The 16,576-nt window shown below is 46.3% G+C and overlaps 1 protein-coding gene across 4 annotated transcripts in view; it reads right to left on the reverse strand.

Annotated features, from left to right (window-relative positions):
- The window catches only part of mtss1la (MTSS I-BAR domain containing 2a), a 24,028-nt gene continuing 7,452 nt past the window's right edge, over window positions 1-16,576 (reverse strand). For 2 of the 4 annotated variants that reach the window (XM_023956117.2, XM_078949428.1), the window contains exons 4-15: window positions 8,721-8,805; window positions 8,555-8,646; window positions 8,397-8,471; window positions 5,742-5,899; window positions 5,468-5,575; window positions 4,869-4,966; window positions 3,642-3,774; window positions 3,023-3,097; window positions 2,640-2,798; window positions 1,825-1,995; window positions 1,514-1,679; window positions 1-1,295 (exon numbers count right to left, since the gene is read on the reverse strand). In XM_023956117.2, coding sequence (XP_023811885.1) covers window positions 487-1,295; window positions 1,514-1,679; window positions 1,825-1,995; window positions 2,640-2,798; window positions 3,023-3,097; window positions 3,642-3,774; window positions 4,869-4,966; window positions 5,468-5,575; window positions 5,742-5,899; window positions 8,397-8,471; window positions 8,555-8,646; window positions 8,721-8,805 — 2,129 coding nt within the window. In that variant the 3' untranslated portion in view covers window positions 1-486. The remainder of the gene's footprint in view (window positions 1,296-1,513; window positions 1,680-1,824; window positions 1,996-2,639; window positions 2,799-3,022; window positions 3,098-3,641; window positions 3,775-4,868; window positions 4,967-5,467; window positions 5,576-5,741; window positions 5,900-8,396; window positions 8,472-8,554; window positions 8,647-8,720; window positions 8,806-16,576) is intronic. The other 2 variants (XM_078949427.1, XM_078949429.1) reach the window with 2 other exon arrangements.

Raw genomic sequence — 16,576 nt, forward strand, 5'->3', positions numbered from 1 at the left:
TTTAAAGTAAAAAGACTGTTTTAATTGTGGAATATATTGACAGTACAGCAATATAAACGGCAGCTCATCGCTTCCATTTGAGCGTGAAGCTACCCAGCAGCGGTTTCAGCTCATCAGACGAAACCGTAACACAGAGCCTGAACAGTAATGGTGAGAAACAACAAACGCAGAGGCTCACACCGCCTCACATTTCCGCTGTGCGGATTCAGAAATGCACAATTTAATAATAACCACCGGAGCAAGAACACGGACGCAGAGCGCTGTGTGGCCCCCAGAAGGATAAACTGGGCTGAAACAACACAGAACGCAGAGGTGCACGGCAACAAAGCCCACAAAACAAAAAGCAAAGAATACAACCGAAAGGAAGAAGGAGAGCTTTGTCCAAAGGTCAGGTTCAGTCTTTGCTCGACGGGCCTTCACTCCCCCCACTTCCTGTTTTTAGCGAGTGCTCTGGGTTTCAAACATTCAGTTTGTACATCGCTCCAACTACCAAAGGATTCTGGGAGCCGACCTATCATCTGTCACCGTCTTGCGCAGCTTTACCCCACGGCGAATGGTCACCAACATGTCCACGTCCTTCTGGGTTGCAGAGGATAGCTCCTGGGGGGCGCACTGAGCCGATTTCCCCGGCAACAAGCTGGAGAAAGGGAAGTGACCCTCGCCGAGGGCGTGAGCGCTGGCAGCCAGCTCCCCTATCTTCTCCACCAGGCTGTGACGGTTGGCAGCCAGCAGAGGGTCCTCCTCGGCACTTTGGGCGCTCATGCCAGGCGCCTGCTGGGGGTAAACTGTCCTGTCGGATGCGCCTCCTCCCCCCCTGCTCCATGTTGTGTCAGGGAGGCTCATTCGCTTAGGAGAAGCCTTCATGTAGTCGGTGACGGATGTGTCCGCGCCGTACAGGAACTCCTCAGTGCCTGTGTGATGCGGGGACGGGCTGGCGGGCCCCGGAGAGTCCGGGACTGTGGGGGTTTTAGCAGGAATGATGGGGGGCCGGATGGGGATGGGGCCGGATGTGGACGGGGTGCGTCTCACACCCGTTTTAGTGGACGGGGTCCGACGTATGGTGGCGGTCCCCGAGGATATGACTCCAGAGCCGCCGCCACCGGCACCGTTAGGAGTTCCCTGTAGGCTCCGCCCCGCAGGCAGACCCGCTGTGCTGGCGGGCCTCTTGGTTTGGATCATGCGGCGGTAGCTCTGGGCAATGTTGCTGTGGCGTGGGATGGTGGACGACTTGTCGAAGTCTGCCTGTCCCTCGCCGTCCGCATCTCCGTTCAGAGAGTAGCACTCATAATCTGAACCTGGAGGTGACAGAGAGAGGCGAGTCATCAGCATAGAAACTGCAGATTGGATGATCTCATCTGCATCTTTGTGGTGCAGAAATTCAAAGCAGGACCTTTGGCTGTCAGGGGGTGTTTGGTCTTCGGCCCCCGTGTCACATGTGGAGCCGAAGCGAAACTGGGATTCCCTCTGCAACTCATATGAGTCCGGATCTTTGCCCTTTCTGGATGAGCCTTACCTTGTGAGGGTATGGTGTCCTCGGAGCAGGAGGGGGTGTTGGTCTGGCTGCTGTAGCCACTGGAGTACTGCAGAGAGTCTCTGCTGCTCTTCTGCTGCTCCATGCTCAGGCCTCGGGTCAGAACCATGGCGAGGGTGCTGGCTGCTGGAGATAGGGGCTCTCCGTGCTGAGGTGTGCACACCAACAGCGCCAGGTAGCACAGACATGCAGATTAGTCCACATTAACATGACAATGCGGCACGCTGTCGCCCTCAGGGCAGACTAATCAATTTCCTGACATTTCCTTCCCCCCCTCCCTGAAGAGCTCGTACCTTTGTGGTAACAATTCCACTTCTTGCTCTGCTCGGATCGTCTGCCTGCATCCTGGCGTAACCCTGGGGACTGGGCGGAGCCTCGGTGTCCCTCATTCTTTCCGAGGGCTCCCTCCTGCGTTGCGGCGTGCCGGCTAGCGACGGCTCGCAGGAGCTCGACTTGGCCCAGTCCTGCGGTGGCAGATGGAACAATCAGAGCGTCTTCCTCGCCGCTTCCGCAGCGTTTGCTGTCAAACTGTTGCACTCTCAGCCAAACGGAGGCGCTGATTTGTCCATGAGCTGGACAGAAGCACGTACAGCATTCCCTCGCTGTACCACGGTTGACCTTCCCAGTCTCAATAATTATTTTATTAAATCACATTGTGTTCTGCGTCCTGATTGGCTGAGACCTTGTCAATCTGTGATGTGTCTCCTGTTCAGAATGTAATCAGTTTGCAAAATTAACATAAATCTTCAAGCGTGATCCGATTTTTGTCTACATCCTATAATCCTGGACGTATTTTTCTATAAAGGTTTGAACTAAGAGAGAAACGAGTGAAAAATGTTCATGTCTGTCTAAAAGTGTCTAGTGAGGAGTTTTACAACAAACATTCCACTTTTTGTGTGTTTTTTTATTTAAAAGGCATCTCCCGCGATAAACAAGGGAACGCCGTACAGATTTATGCAGACCGGCAGAACGTTTCATCTTAGTGGAACAGGCCGAGCCAAACGATGACTGAGGTTAAAATGCAGAAATAAAACATAAGAAGCAAAGAATGAAAAAAGGGGGGCGGTGCCAAACCCACCAAAAAAATGAACTGCAAATAAAAACAAACCTTCCAGCTAGGAACCTTTGATGTGGGTGAGGGATTGTTGGATCCGGGGGAGTGGTTAAATGTGGGAGACGAAGGAAGCATGACAGATAGAGGCCGGATGGTGCCGGTGTGAGAGAAAGCAGGAGGGCGGAAGGTGCCGAAGGATGAGCATGAGCCAAACTGTGGAATGGACAGACAGGTCGAGTCAGAGTGCTCAACATCCACAAATAGTCCACGTCAAACTGCTGTGCGGCTGTCACGAGGAGCCCACGGGCTTTTCTTCAACTTACACCAATGAGGGGGAATACATCAGTGTGTGTGTGTGTGTGTGTGTGTGTGTGTGTGTGTGTGCGTGTGCGTCCAGCACAGCGAGCAGGCTGCAGAGGAAAGCATGCAGTACTAACCGCTGTGGGAGAGTTGCACTCGCTGACAGACTGGCAGGTTTCTGAAGCCTCTGAGGAGGCTGAGCTTGTTGATTTCTGGGAAGGAAGGAGGGGGAAGAGGGGGGGGGGGGGGGTAGTGGAGGTTCAGAGGAAATAAGGAGAAGGATGTAGGTGTGATAGATGTATAGGAAGAAGAGAGAGCTTTACACACAGAGGGATTCTGCGGTCTCTCTTGGGGGATTTATAGACTGAAGACTAGATTGAAAATAAAGTAGCCTGTGAGACGCTTCATTTACAAAAGGAACCTTGCATCACTTCAAGATCTGCAATCTGCTCAAACCACAGTCCTGAATAACTTGATCCGTCTGCAGGGAGAAGAGTTTATTCTTTGCAAACGGTGAGTCTCTATTACAGAGAAAACAAAAGGCTGTTTGACGATCGGGCTCTTTTCCGGGGGCCTTCATGGAGACACGGATGCTGCTGGGGGAGGGAGTTACGGTGTCCTCTGCCCCCCGGCGCTGCTGCCGGAGGGCAAATCTGCTTCGCTCCTGGTGTTGTTGTAAAAACTCTGCCCCCCAGCCCCCACCCCCACTACCGCACCTACCCCATCTTCCCCTGGTGGCAGCAGAGCGTTTCATACCTGGCTGGTGATATCAGATGGCATGGGTGACGGGGGCTTGGAGAGGGTGTTGGCGTCCTGCGAGACGAATCCCGAGTCGTGGGAGGAGACGCTGCTGAGCCGATGGGCCCCCGCTGAGGGCATCTGGAGCAGGCTGTTGGAAGAACATCACAAAAAATGAAGACGGATGCTAAACGCGGTTCCGATCGATTCCGGTACATTCTTGGTTCTGAAAGGGTTCTCCAGGAGGGGGAGGAGGAGAGGAGAGGGGGGGCGGGCATGTAAAACACAGAAAAACAAAAAAGACTCAATGAAAAATTGATCACAAAGCTCCGGGCGGATAAATTGTGTCGTTCCTCTAATGTTGGAGCATTAAAGAGCATTAAACCATCGTGGCTTCGTTTGCCTCTGAAGATTAAAAGCTGCCTTTTCTGCTTTCTGTCTCCGGCTTTGTTGTTCTCGCTCAGCATTGCTTTCTTTTGTCACCCACACATTTTTGAAATGTGCAACCTGCTCTTCTCACCTTCCCTCTGCACTCCTCTTCCTCCTCCTCCTCCTCCTCCTCGTCTCCCTCTGGAACATATCTGCAGCTATCTCCTCTCATTAATCTTCTCCCTCCAGGATGAGGCTTAAGGAGGAATGCCTAATTAAATATGGCAAACTGAATATTTCTTATCAGTTAAGACCAAAGACCATCTCCCCCCCCCCCCCCTCCCTTTTGATGAAGCAATATTCTTCATCTGAAACTGGCAGTCCTGTATCTCCAACACTTTCTTCACACAGATGTTCTGACGCCTCAAAGTCAGTTCAGGGAGGATGACTCACAAACCGAGCGCCAACTCTCACACCGCGCTTTGGAATGGAGAATAAATATAGAAAAGCCTAAAGAGAACGTGTGTTGATTGGTAAAAGTATCAGGTAGTAATACTTTCGAGGCATTTTCCTTCAACGTTATAGGATTAAACGACTTCGATTTAAAGGTTCTCCTGTGACCTAGAATCACACAGCTGTAGACTTTAGAGAATTTGGGGGCATGTGCACCTTTGAGGCTCTCAGGCTGAAATGCTCAACAGATTTGGGTTTGAAGTGGAAACGACGAGAACCAGGAGGATGAGTCTGCAGACGACCGAGGAAGAGGAGGAGCTGAGAGGCTCCAGCTTCAGCTGGATTCCTTTGCTCGGCAGTGGAGATGGTGACAGATGAAAATGAACCGGCAAAACATGGGGAGAAGATTGATGGGTTGCGTACCTGCACATGCTGCTCTTCCTGGAGGTGGTGCTGCTGGGGGAGGACGGGGGGGTCTGGTAGGACCAGCTATAATCGGAGCCTTTCAGGTCCCGGATCACCTGCAGCAATCCATCAGAAAACGTTGGTGCCATGGCAGCGTTGCCTGGAACAGGCGGGGCCCTGCGCTTTGCTCAAAGGTTAGTCAAACTGGGGATTCCTGGGGGCTGAGCAGCTGCACAGCGGTCACTTTAGCTGGTATTTTTAGCAGGCGGGGGCCGTGTGGGAGGTCAGGGGCAACAACGGCCCCCATTCTGCCTCTGAAGTAAAACAAGTCCAACTTTTTCATGGATTTCATATTTTTCATTAACCAACAAAAACAGAATCTTAAGACTCTTGATTCATAAAAAAAATCTTATTTTCTGTTCTGCAAGAAAGAAAATAAGAATTTCAAGAAAGTTTTTCAATAGAAAGACAATCTTAGTTTGAGAAAATATGTCTTAGTGACTTTCAAGGGTTCTTGATTTACATACAGAAAGCAATAACAAACCTAACTTTAAGTCACGTTTTCCCATAAGAGGAAGTGGAATGGGAAGCAGAGTTACCCCCTTCCCCCCACGTACCTGTTCACTGGCGGGCGGCAGCTTATGGGGGTCTTCAGTCAAAACAGTGAGGTCTTCCACGATGGCTTGAAGGTGAGTTATCTCCCCCAGCATAGCGATCTCCACGTTCTGCAGGACACCCATTTGGTTTGAACCTTTCTTTATAGCAGGAGGCGTTCAATGCAGAAGAATTTTCACAAAAACTGGACATTTCTGATCTTCCTATGTTTAAATGTAAGTCCTTGAGTGGTAGCTGTCAGTGAAATTCCGTCTTTTATTGGGAAATGTCTCTCACCACGACGGGCTGAAGCAGGCTGATAAATGAGCAGTAACGCCCCCTCTCCTCCAGGAGCGCCCTTCGCACCGCCTGCTTCTCCGTCTCCTCCATCAGCAGGTACAGGTCGTTGACGTCCTGCATGGCGCTGTCCAGCTGGGGGCGCAGGTTTCCCCTCCCTAAGTGAGAGGAGGAGGAGGAGGAGGAGGATGAAGGAGACGAAAACTGAGAGCCCATTGGAGCGGAAGATCAACGAACGGAGGAACTTCACACTCAGAAGGTCGGTGCTGGAGGGAGTGATGGATGAGACAAGCTAGGATGGCGTGCAGATGTCGACATGAGAGGAGTGGAAAACAGAAACCACACCTTCAGAATCAGATGGATGGGATGAAGCTGAGCAATGAAATGATGCTACTGTGCTCCTGAGTTCACGTTTATGACCAGCCGCGTGTAAAAACACACGTTCTTAGCATGTTTAGTAACACACTTTACATGTCAACTAACATGAGGATGTTTCTCCGTGAAAAGCTGAATGCTGCACATTCATCATGACAGCGTTTTCATGTCGACCTCCCTTCAGGTGTTCGTGACAAACGTGCCGCTCGCCTGTTTGAAACAAAGACCCAATTTATGCTCAAGATGGATCTTTTTCATCCCAACACTTCAGCTGAAAACTTTTGACTGAGTTCAAAAGCCAGGAAAAAAATAAAAGCCTGGAAAAAAAAATTATTTTAATGAAAACTTTTTTCGATAAAACTTTTGGACTGCAAATATTAAACACTTGTCTTTAGAGATAATTAGAGTTGTTTTAACTTGTCTTTGCTCATCAAAATCACAACTATGGTTCAGAGCAAGGATCTGGAAATCAGGAAATTATTATTAAAAGGAGTAAAAATCCTTTTGCTCTGAATTTATGACAATAGAAAAACTTGATTTTAAGACTTAAAAAGATGTAATTCTATGTTTAATTTTACGGATGTTATTTAAAAGTTCAATCAAAGTTAGGCTGGCATTCATTGCTATTATTTTGGAAAAAATGTAGTTTTCTGTTCTAAAAGTAAAAGCTAATTTGAGACTTTATAAGGATTTATTAAGATTTATAAACTTGTAATAAGATTCTAATGTTGTTCACATTTTGTTCTAAAATAAGTCAATTCCTCTTATTTCACTAGTTTTTTAATCTCTGTAATCAAAATCAATTAAATAAAATTCAACAAACTTTTTGCTTAGAACTAAAAAAGATCCATACCGTCGGGCAGTAGAACGTCCAATTTGACGTAATTTTATCTAACAGTTAACTTTTTAAACTTTTTTTCTTTTTCCATTGCTCGTGTGGAACTCCTTGGTTCTAGTTTTTGATATTTTAATATAAGACTTCTTGTTAAGTGTCATAGAGAGACCATTTTCCTACTTTAAAGTGATTTTTCTTGTATTATTGTTCTTTTTTCCATTTTTAGGCTTCCTCTTTCTGCAGTTAATTCTGAAAAATTGTGGTGATCTTGTGGTTCCTTAAAAAGGTGATGTAGCGTTTTGGTAACGTTTGTGACTTCCTGCTCCACCTTTGCACGTCAATCCTGTTTCCAAAACCAGTTTTACCAAACCAGATCTGGAGCAGATCATCGCTCATGATCTCTGGAGGATCATCACATAAAAACTGGGGACTCATGATTGCATTTGAGGTTTCAGAAGAAGGAGCAGTTCACAGAAAATAGACCTGAGGACTCTCAAAGTTTGTGCACGGCGGAGCGTTTACAGGAATTTCATCTAAACTTTCAGGTTTTTCTCGGGTTCCATCTTTGTTAATGTGATGACATTTGCCTCAGGGATGATGACAAACGACTAAAAGGTTTTTCAGGTTCTATAATGAGCCGTCACCTTCTCGTTGCAGTTTTTTTTTAGCTAATTAGAGCTTTATTGGAAGCTGCAGAGTTAATGGAGCTGAAGTCAACATGCAGACACTGCTCTGATAAATGAAGTTGCAACAGTCAGACAAGCGGACAAAAAAAGAGAGGATTCATTTTTACATTGATTTGAAATGGTTGTGTGCTAATTTGTTAATTAGGGAGTGCTTAAATCCAAATGATTGTACTTCTACATTAAAAAAAAACATGCTCAGCATCACTAAACAGCTGGCAGGTAGTGGTTAACCAGCGGAGTGGAGCAGAGGTCCCATCAGGCGGATGGTTTTCACGAAGGACTGCAAACTACAAATGCAAAGACAGAAGCGTTTGGCCTGACTGGCAGCTTTGATGCATGAGGCGACGTGAAGCTGTGAGTCAGACACAGAACAGCAGACATACCTAGCAACTCTACAGCCAGGGTAAAAAGCCAGAGGGAAACAGAAGAGGCGCGGAAACAATCAGGGATTGGAGAGACAGAAGAAACAGGCTATTAGCGAGTCAAACCAGGCCACATTCATGTTTGTGACAGTTCACTGGTGTGTGGAGGAGCTGCACAAAAACAGAAAGTTCATTACAAGCAGCTGATGTCAGTACAGCAGGGGGGGCAGTTCATGTCTCTGATTTTAAAACGTAAATGCTGGAAAGGAGGCTGGGAAATTCTGCCTCAAAACCTTATTTTGACTGAGCGATCGTTCTCGCTGTTAACTCTAGATGGCGCTGCTTCCCTTTTCCAGACATCTGCAGAGCCAGCAGAGCATTTGCAGGTTTTCTTTACCTTTTCTGGCTTTCTTCTGCAGCTTGATGGTATCTAATGACTTCCTCTTGATTTCCTGACGAGATCTTTTGTACTCTGCGAAACACAAATGAGGAAAAATCAGCGTACAAATCTCAGAGACGACAACAATCGGCTTTTGAAGGTTCAGGTTGGCTCACCTTTGGTGTGGTCTTTGTCCAGCTGGTTCGCCGTCTTCTTCCACTCTTCTATTCTGTCTTGGAGAGGAGTAACCAGGCCTTCCATGAGGACGCTGCACGGCGGCGATGAGAGGACACGTGAGGCAGAACAGGAGGAGCAGGAGGAACAGAAAAACACGACCCTTACTTGGAAAAGTGGCGTAACTTGGCCTCTATGCTGCGGTGCCTCATGCACATCCTCGTCAGGGCTGAGCCGATGTCCCTGGTGGCCCCTTCACAACGACAAAAGCAGACGGTTTCAGTGAGGATCTTCAAACTAGGAACTTCATTCTCTGCTGCAGACAGGATTCGTTTTCCATCTGGAGACGTTTCCTTTCGCCGCCACCGGGTGGCGCCGTGTGGACTTAAAGAGCTCATGAAGGAGACACTTGTTTGAGGAAAGGAGAGGCGATTCCTGACAACGGCTGCTTCACCGCCCCCCCTCCCCTGTTGCACTCATCAAATCAAGCCTTTTCCCCTTTGACACTCCAAGACTGTGTGAAATGACACTTTTCCTCTTTGCAGAAGTGTAATTAAATGGCTTCTTAAGCCTGTAAAGCTGCGGCCGCTCAGCTGTCTCGCTGCTGGTTCTCAGGCCGCTGTAATATGTAGCAGCACTGATCCGGCTGTAATCTGGGCCACATAGGGCTAATCTGAAGGCCTCGCCACACACAAGCATCCCAGCAGCCAGCCGTCCACACACTTTATTATCGCCTCTTTATGTGTGGACGTTTGTGAGTGGACAGGTGGTGTAATTTACAGAGCCCCCCCCCCCCCCCCCCCCCCCCCGAAGTTCTCACCCCTTCTATCCTGGAGGGAAAGGGAGGGAACCCTGTAAGGGGATATCCCTCTATTCTTCCCTGTCTGCTCTGCCTTTCCTGTCCCGTTTCCTCAACACGATTCCTGCAGGGAAGGCAGAAATGGAGAGAGGCCTCCTACAAACCAGACAGGTGAAGGACGAGTGAAGCACGGAGTTTCAGATCCAGGGAGACCCGTGATCTCACAGGAAACCGGGTCAGAGCTGAAAACATGTCCTGCTGCACCAAGTCAGCAAAGACCCGCAGAAACCCTCGTTTCCACTAATCTCTCCAAAGACACATGAAGAGGGCCGTGGCCGTTTGGGTTAGAGGGGGGCGGGGCTTGTTCTGCTCTTAGGTGACTCAGACACAGAGGAAGTGTTGGAGGTGTAATGTCCTCAGATGCATCACATCAGCAGGAAGTCATGATGAACGCGTGTCCTGGTGTCTGAATAAACACACACGAGAACACAAGCAGAGACTCTAGAGCCGTGAGGCGGAAGCAGAGCGGCAGGAAAGGATTCAGGCAGCAGGACGGGATCTCAGCATCACCCTCAGCTGGAGAAGGCAGCCCCGCTCTCTCGACTTCTCCACCTGCCAGTTTGCCTCCCACTCCAACCCTCTCCCTCTCCTCTTTTCCCTCTGAAAGGGGATCAGCTGACAGCTACATCCGGAGGAGCTTCAGAGGCTTCCTGCCGCGTCCTGGAGCTGTGCTGGCCTGTGGCCTAGACCGGACATCAATCCACTCCCACTGCATCCTGCGCCGCCACCGGGCTGCGACAAACATTTAGGAGTCACGCATGGAGCTCGATGCCGTCTGGAGGGAAGCAGACCGCACCAGGAACCTGAGAGGTTTGGAGCAGACCTCAGGATCAAGTTATGTTGATGCTAGATTAGCTCTGAAACATAAAGCTCTAGAAGAAACGGTTCTGTGCCGAACCAAAGGAACATATTATTTTTTATGCGCCTTTGAGCAAAAGTTTCACCCCGCCACAAACTCAAAAGCTCACCAAAAGTACAGGTGAAAATGAATTTTGGACATAGTGAAAGAGCGCCCTCCCCCAAATGATGACATCACAGCAGGAGAAACCATCGACAGAATAAACAGAGCCAACATCTTTTATATATATATATATATATATATATATATATACACATATATATATATACACATATATATATACATATTATATATTGTTCTACATTTTTGGTTTATAAAAAGAAATAAATAGCTTTTAAAACTTTTTTTTTTCTGTTCTTTGCTCTAATTTTTCTCATTCTTTAAGAACTTCCTCAGTAAACATAAATTACAAACAGGCAGCACACTAATCTGGAGGACACCATGCAGGAAGTTTTAACCCTGTAAAGTCTGAACCATTCAATAATTGGCAAAAATTCCAATTCTTTGAACTTGGAGCCTTTATTGGTCCCTCTGAAGAAATAAATAAAAAATATGGAAATATGATTTTTTATGAGTTTCAATTTGTATCATATTTGATACACCAGGTCACACAGCTCAAAGATATGTTGTTTCCTGAACTAACAAAAATATAGTAAGACCCAAGCAAATACAACATTTTTTTAATTCAAAACATAAAATGCAGCTATCAAGAATCAATCAATCAATGGTACTGGCTGGGTGGAAGTCTGGAAACCAGGACATTTCAGTTTCTTTACACATTTTGCAGTTCTTAACCTATTTATTTTTAATGGTGGCAGGCCTGACAACAGTTTCTGGCCTTGTTCAGGCAAGGATTTACTCTGCATTTTTGACAATACACACAGGTAAAGTGGCCTGTGCAGTTCCTGTATCTCTGTTGGGTTTCCCATATTGGGAAATGTTCAAGGCCATCCTTTCTCCTACCTCAGTGTTTTTTCTCTTAATCCCTCAATGCTGCACTCGGGACGGCAATGCCAACATAAGCCAAAAACCTTTGCAGGGGCATGGGTTTCTACCTGGGCTGTAATTTCTCCAGGGGTCTTTTGTAGCGTATTCATGCATTAATTACTGCCACCGTCGCAGTGTGCCACCAAATGTAAAAGTACCATCTTCTGGATCTGCAGCTGAACTTGTACGGTGCAGATATTTTAATAATTTGACCAAAAATAGTCAAATCTTAAGTGAAAGCAGTAAGGAAAAGGACGTTTCTAGTCATTTTATCATGGCAACACCAAACCACTAATCAATCATTGTGATACAGCAAGTTACGCATCTAATGTTTTACTTTAAATATACAAAGTTAAGTAATTTAAAAATAAAAAAGAATTTATGTTGCTTGATGTTATGTATGATGCATGAAATACAATAAATTGCCAATTGACTTATATAGGTTTACGTGAGCTTAAATCCCTGCTGTATCATATTTAATACGCCATTTTCAAAATGGTTTTACTAATACATTGGTTCTGACACTGTGAGGTCTTTGGAAGGAGCGGAGCTGACTGACTCACCAAGACTGAACGGAGCAGAAACACACCAGGACGAAGAGGAATCCTCATGAAACGCAGCGCAGCTGGACGGCATTTTAAAAAGCGGATTCTTTAACTTCTGAGGATTTATATGAACTGTCAGAACAGCAGAAGCTCAGAAGGTTCAAGAACCAGAAACCTCAGACTGGCATTATTCTCTGCAATGTTGCTCCACTCGTTTGAGTTGCAGGAATCGTTGTTCAAGTTGGGGTTAAGGTTAAGATCATAGCAAACATCAGCGCTGCAGCTGAACCAAAACCCGTCATCACTCGCTTCCTCTTGAGCTTCAGATCTCCATCTAGAAAGCGTTCCAAGAGTTTGATGGTTCCTGCAGATGCAGATTTCCAAAGTCTTGTTATTTTTGGAGAAAGCAGAGTTTCATCTGGAGGTCCTCCAAAGTAAAAGTTCAAGTGTTTAACTACTGTCATGAGCCTGAGCTGCTTCTTCTCTGGATGGGTGTAAATGTGTTGGGATCTTCACCTCTGAGAAAAACGCTCCTCAGGTCCACCGCTGTCGCCAATGACCGGGACTTTAACCTGAGGCTGATGGGTTGATGGATCTGTCTTTGACCCTCTGGTGGTGGTATTAGTATTCCTTCATTTATCCAGGTAAAAATGCTTAAAGAGGACCTGGCTATAATCAACCACCCCCCTCTGGGATCCATGCTGGATTTGAAGCTGCACACGACCCCTGGTTCTGGATCCAGGTTGCTCTCCAGGTCAACTGTGGCACAACCTCCTCAGAAGATTTGAAGCCAGTATAAATGAGGTTTTACAGATCAAATCTAAACTAAAAAAGTAATGTGTTGTTTTTTATTTTAAGACCTTGAAGCCTAAACTTTACTGGAGGGCGTTCCCTTTTTTGCGTGTGGGTTGGAGCAGCAGCATGGGGTTGATTACAGGAGCTCATGCACGGATCTGAATCCCCATATATGGCCACCAGCTAAAAAGTACCACGGAAATCTGCTGGTTTGGCGGTGGGAAGATCAAGTCTGCATTGGTGGGTTTGTTGGGAATCCATAGCTTCAGGATTTCGTTTTTAATGAAGGGTTTCACTCCAAGCTCTGGTTCTGATTAAGTTCTCTGGTTCCTCAGGGAGGGCGGAGCATTTCGGTAGGCCTGCTTTATGGGGGGGGGGGGGGGGGGGGGGGTTCTCCTGCCAGGAGCTGCTCGTCCACTGCCCTCACTCTGATGTGTTCAACATGAGAGCTAAATAAACCGTCGCGCTTGGCTAAGGTTTCAGGGGTGTTTGGGGCTTTAGGTTTTAGTCAGATGTTGAGGTTTTTGGATGATTTTGGCTCCCAGGTCATTGTGAGATCTTTCTGCCGCTGCTTGCTGGGTCAGGATATTCTGTTTTTACAGACTTCACAGGAAAAAGTAGCGTCTGTCCTCACTGAGGACCTTTAGGAGCACAAGATTCCTTCACACAGTTGCTGCTCGGCTGAGGAAGATTTTTATTCCATGTCACAATATTTTATTTTTTAAGCAAAATATCAAACGGAGGTATGCTCATATTTGTAGGTGTAGAGACTGCAAATGAGTTAAATTAAGGTATAGTTGATCATTTTTATGTTTTCTTTGGACATTAAGGCATAAAACAGAAAGTAAAAAATGTAGTAAAAAACTATAATTCACTTAATTCACCTCTTCACTTAAAGGTTCCGTCTTTAATTGGGGATCAAGCGATTTCTTTATTTTTAACAATACTGTCAGTATCACTGATATATAAGATTATCCCGAAAAATTTAAACTTCGATTCAAAGTTGGATTTTGCTTTTCGGAGAAAAGTGCACAGGAATTGTGATGCACGTTTCCATAAGAAAAAGTCTATTTTAAATATGTAAAATATATTTCTGAAAATAAAAAAGGACTTAATGATGAGAAAGTCCTAAAAACAAGATGTAGAGGTTTAACAAACATTTCTGGACACTTTTGTTTATCATCATTTAGGAGCTTTAAGATTTTAAATACAGAAATCTGGATTTAAAGACCTCAGCATTTTAATAAAAAAATGATTAATCAAAAATCATGGAATAACATTGTTAGTCAAGAAAACAAGGGATCCTCTAATGTGAGGAGCTTAAAAGGATCTCTAATCATGTGGGTTTATTTATGAATGAACATGTGTGCCAAGCACGGGAATCAAAAGTCCATTCCAGTCCTCTGTGTCACCGTCTGGATGTGGACTGTTTTCGGTTTGCAGCAGCAGCGGCGACGCTCAAAGCCACAGGAGGTTCTCTCCACATCGATTGTTTTTCGTCTCCAACAAACACAAAGTCATCCCATTGTTGGCCGTCTGGCAGCAGGGTTCACCTTTCAACCAGGAAGGCCGTGACCACAAACATCCACCGGCGGGTCCTGGCGCTCTGCTTCGCTTTAGAACAAAACTCCACGCAGGAAAACGCGTTCTTCTCTGCAGCAGCAGCAGCTTCCTGTTCAGGGACATAAATGTTGCTAAAAATACCCACCAGCATTTGTACAGATGTGCTCCTTACTGCACATCCACACACATCCTTGGCTGTGGAAAGTTTGAAAGACTGGAAGCGGATGAAATGAAAGAAAAACAAGATGAGCTGTGCGTCTGGGAGAGGATCCCTCACCTCATTCTTAAGGAAACCTTTAACTTTCGAGGTCTGGATGTGAAAAAATCTTTGTTAGAAATCATTTCTGCTAAAACTGTCAGCGTCTGTTTTTAAAATCCAGTCATTGAATCATCGTCCTTTAAACATTGACCTGACAGAACTCCAGACATTTGCAAACAATCCTCCAGAGCCGACTTATCCTGCAGGGAAACTTCGGTTCACATGGATACGTTTGGTCCGCGGCAGAGTTTGATTCCTGAAAGCTCAACCAACAGGAACGCCGGGCATTCAAGAAAAAAAAAATCCAGAGAGGAGATGCAGAAGTTTAAAGGTCAATGCTGATCAGAAGACCAGCTGCTTTGCTCCTCTTTGTGAAAACCTCCCAGTTGCTTTTCTGGGTTCAACGCCGACCTGAAAAACGTCCAGTTTCCAGCCGGATCTGACTTCCAGACAACAAAAAGCACCTGCATCTCCTCACGGCATCACCTTAGCAACTTCCAACCACTTCCTGGTTCTGTTTCTGAGGAGCACGGCGCTCCCCTCACTTCCCGTCTCGTGGTAACGTCCTGCTTTTGCTCGTGTTGGCGGTCCACGAACCTTTCCGCTCTGACTGAACTGCATCAGATTTCCAAAACCTTTGTTTTCATGCAGACCACATTCTCCTGTTTGGTCCAAACTAAGGTTCAGGTGAGCATTTACACCTGCAACCAACAGTCCCGGTACAGCACCCTGAGGCCAATTGATCTGATTTTGCAGCAGATTTTTTACGCTTAAAACAACAGTTATCTAAAATATTTCAAATAGGATGAGCGATTAGACACTAAATTAAGCTAATTAAAAAGATTTAAACTTTTACTTTTTTTTTTTTTTACTTGTCCTGTCCAACAGCTGGGCAGACAGATGAGAGCTGAGGGCCTCTTGTGTTGGACATATTTTACTTTTACAACAGGGGTTTGAATCTTTAGACAAACTAGACGTATGGTATTCCTGAAGAATCCAACAGCAATTATCATATCTATATCTATTATCTGTTCAGAACCAGTTAACCAGTTAGGGTCTTTAGCTGCAGATTTATTTTTCACTGTTCAAGATTCAAGATTTTACTCAGAAATCAAACTTTTATTATTATTTTTTTCTTTGATCTGTTCCACAGTTTTGAGACATCCGTTGATTATTCGTCACCTGCTGAAATTCAAGCCGTTTACTTTCTAATAGACATTTTTTGATTGTTTTCAAATCAATTCTGAAAGTAGCTTATTTGTGCATTCCAGTGTCTGTGCCGATTATCTCCAGCTTCACCTGGGGGGGGGGGGGGGGTGTCTTGGTGAGGATCCCTGGTTATCGTGTGCTGGCAGGATCACGTTAGCTTTTAAAGTAAATTTTCAGTTCACATAAACTTAAATATCACCCCCCCCCCCCCCCCACCCCTCCACCAACATTCCTCCCCCAGGACCTCTTGTGTAATTTCCTCTCCTTCTCTTTAAGTTCAGAACAGAACACAGTGTTCTTCTTCCTTCTTCACGTTTGTCTTGTTGGTCCAGCTTCAGAATAAAAGGTCACTTCATCGTTTCCTCCTTTTTTTTGCCCAACCGCTAGCCCCGCCCCCTTCCTGCTTAGCCAGGAGACGGCGTGAAAACCGTCACACCTCGCCGAAGCCGAGTCAACAAACTGTTGAGCGAGTTTAGGAGAAGATCTGTGGCTCAGAAGGACACGCGGTGGACAGCTGCAGGGAAGTAAGAGGCTTCTGTCAATACTCTGTTTGACCTCATGGTTGGAGGTCCATCGATAATCAGGGTGGAGGAGGAGGAGGAGGAGGAAAGAAAATAATGCCTCCATCTCCGCCTCAATGAACATAATCCAAAACACTCAAATCCATGAAGTTCAGACCCAGTTGCACCTCTAACCTCCCGGTTCTTCTGCAGATTACGCCGACATGAAATGCCAGGCTGGGGGGGGGGGGGCCTGATCACACGGGCACACTTGATATTTGACATTCCCATAAAAATAGCTGTGCCGCAGGACTAGCAGGACGACCGTAATCCCCTGATCTCTCTCAGCACTCCAAACGCATCTCGCCCGTGTCCAGATGGCGGGCAGGGATATCCGCCCCATCTGCCAACACGGAGAGGGACAGCCGCCAAGCAGATTACCGCTCTG

The sequence above is a fragment of the Oryzias latipes genome, chromosome 6 (genome assembly GCF_053564925.1).
Source record: "Oryzias latipes strain Hd-rR chromosome 6, Olatipes_Hd-rR_3.1".
Lineage (NCBI taxonomy): Eukaryota > Metazoa > Chordata > Actinopteri > Beloniformes > Adrianichthyidae > Oryzias > Oryzias latipes.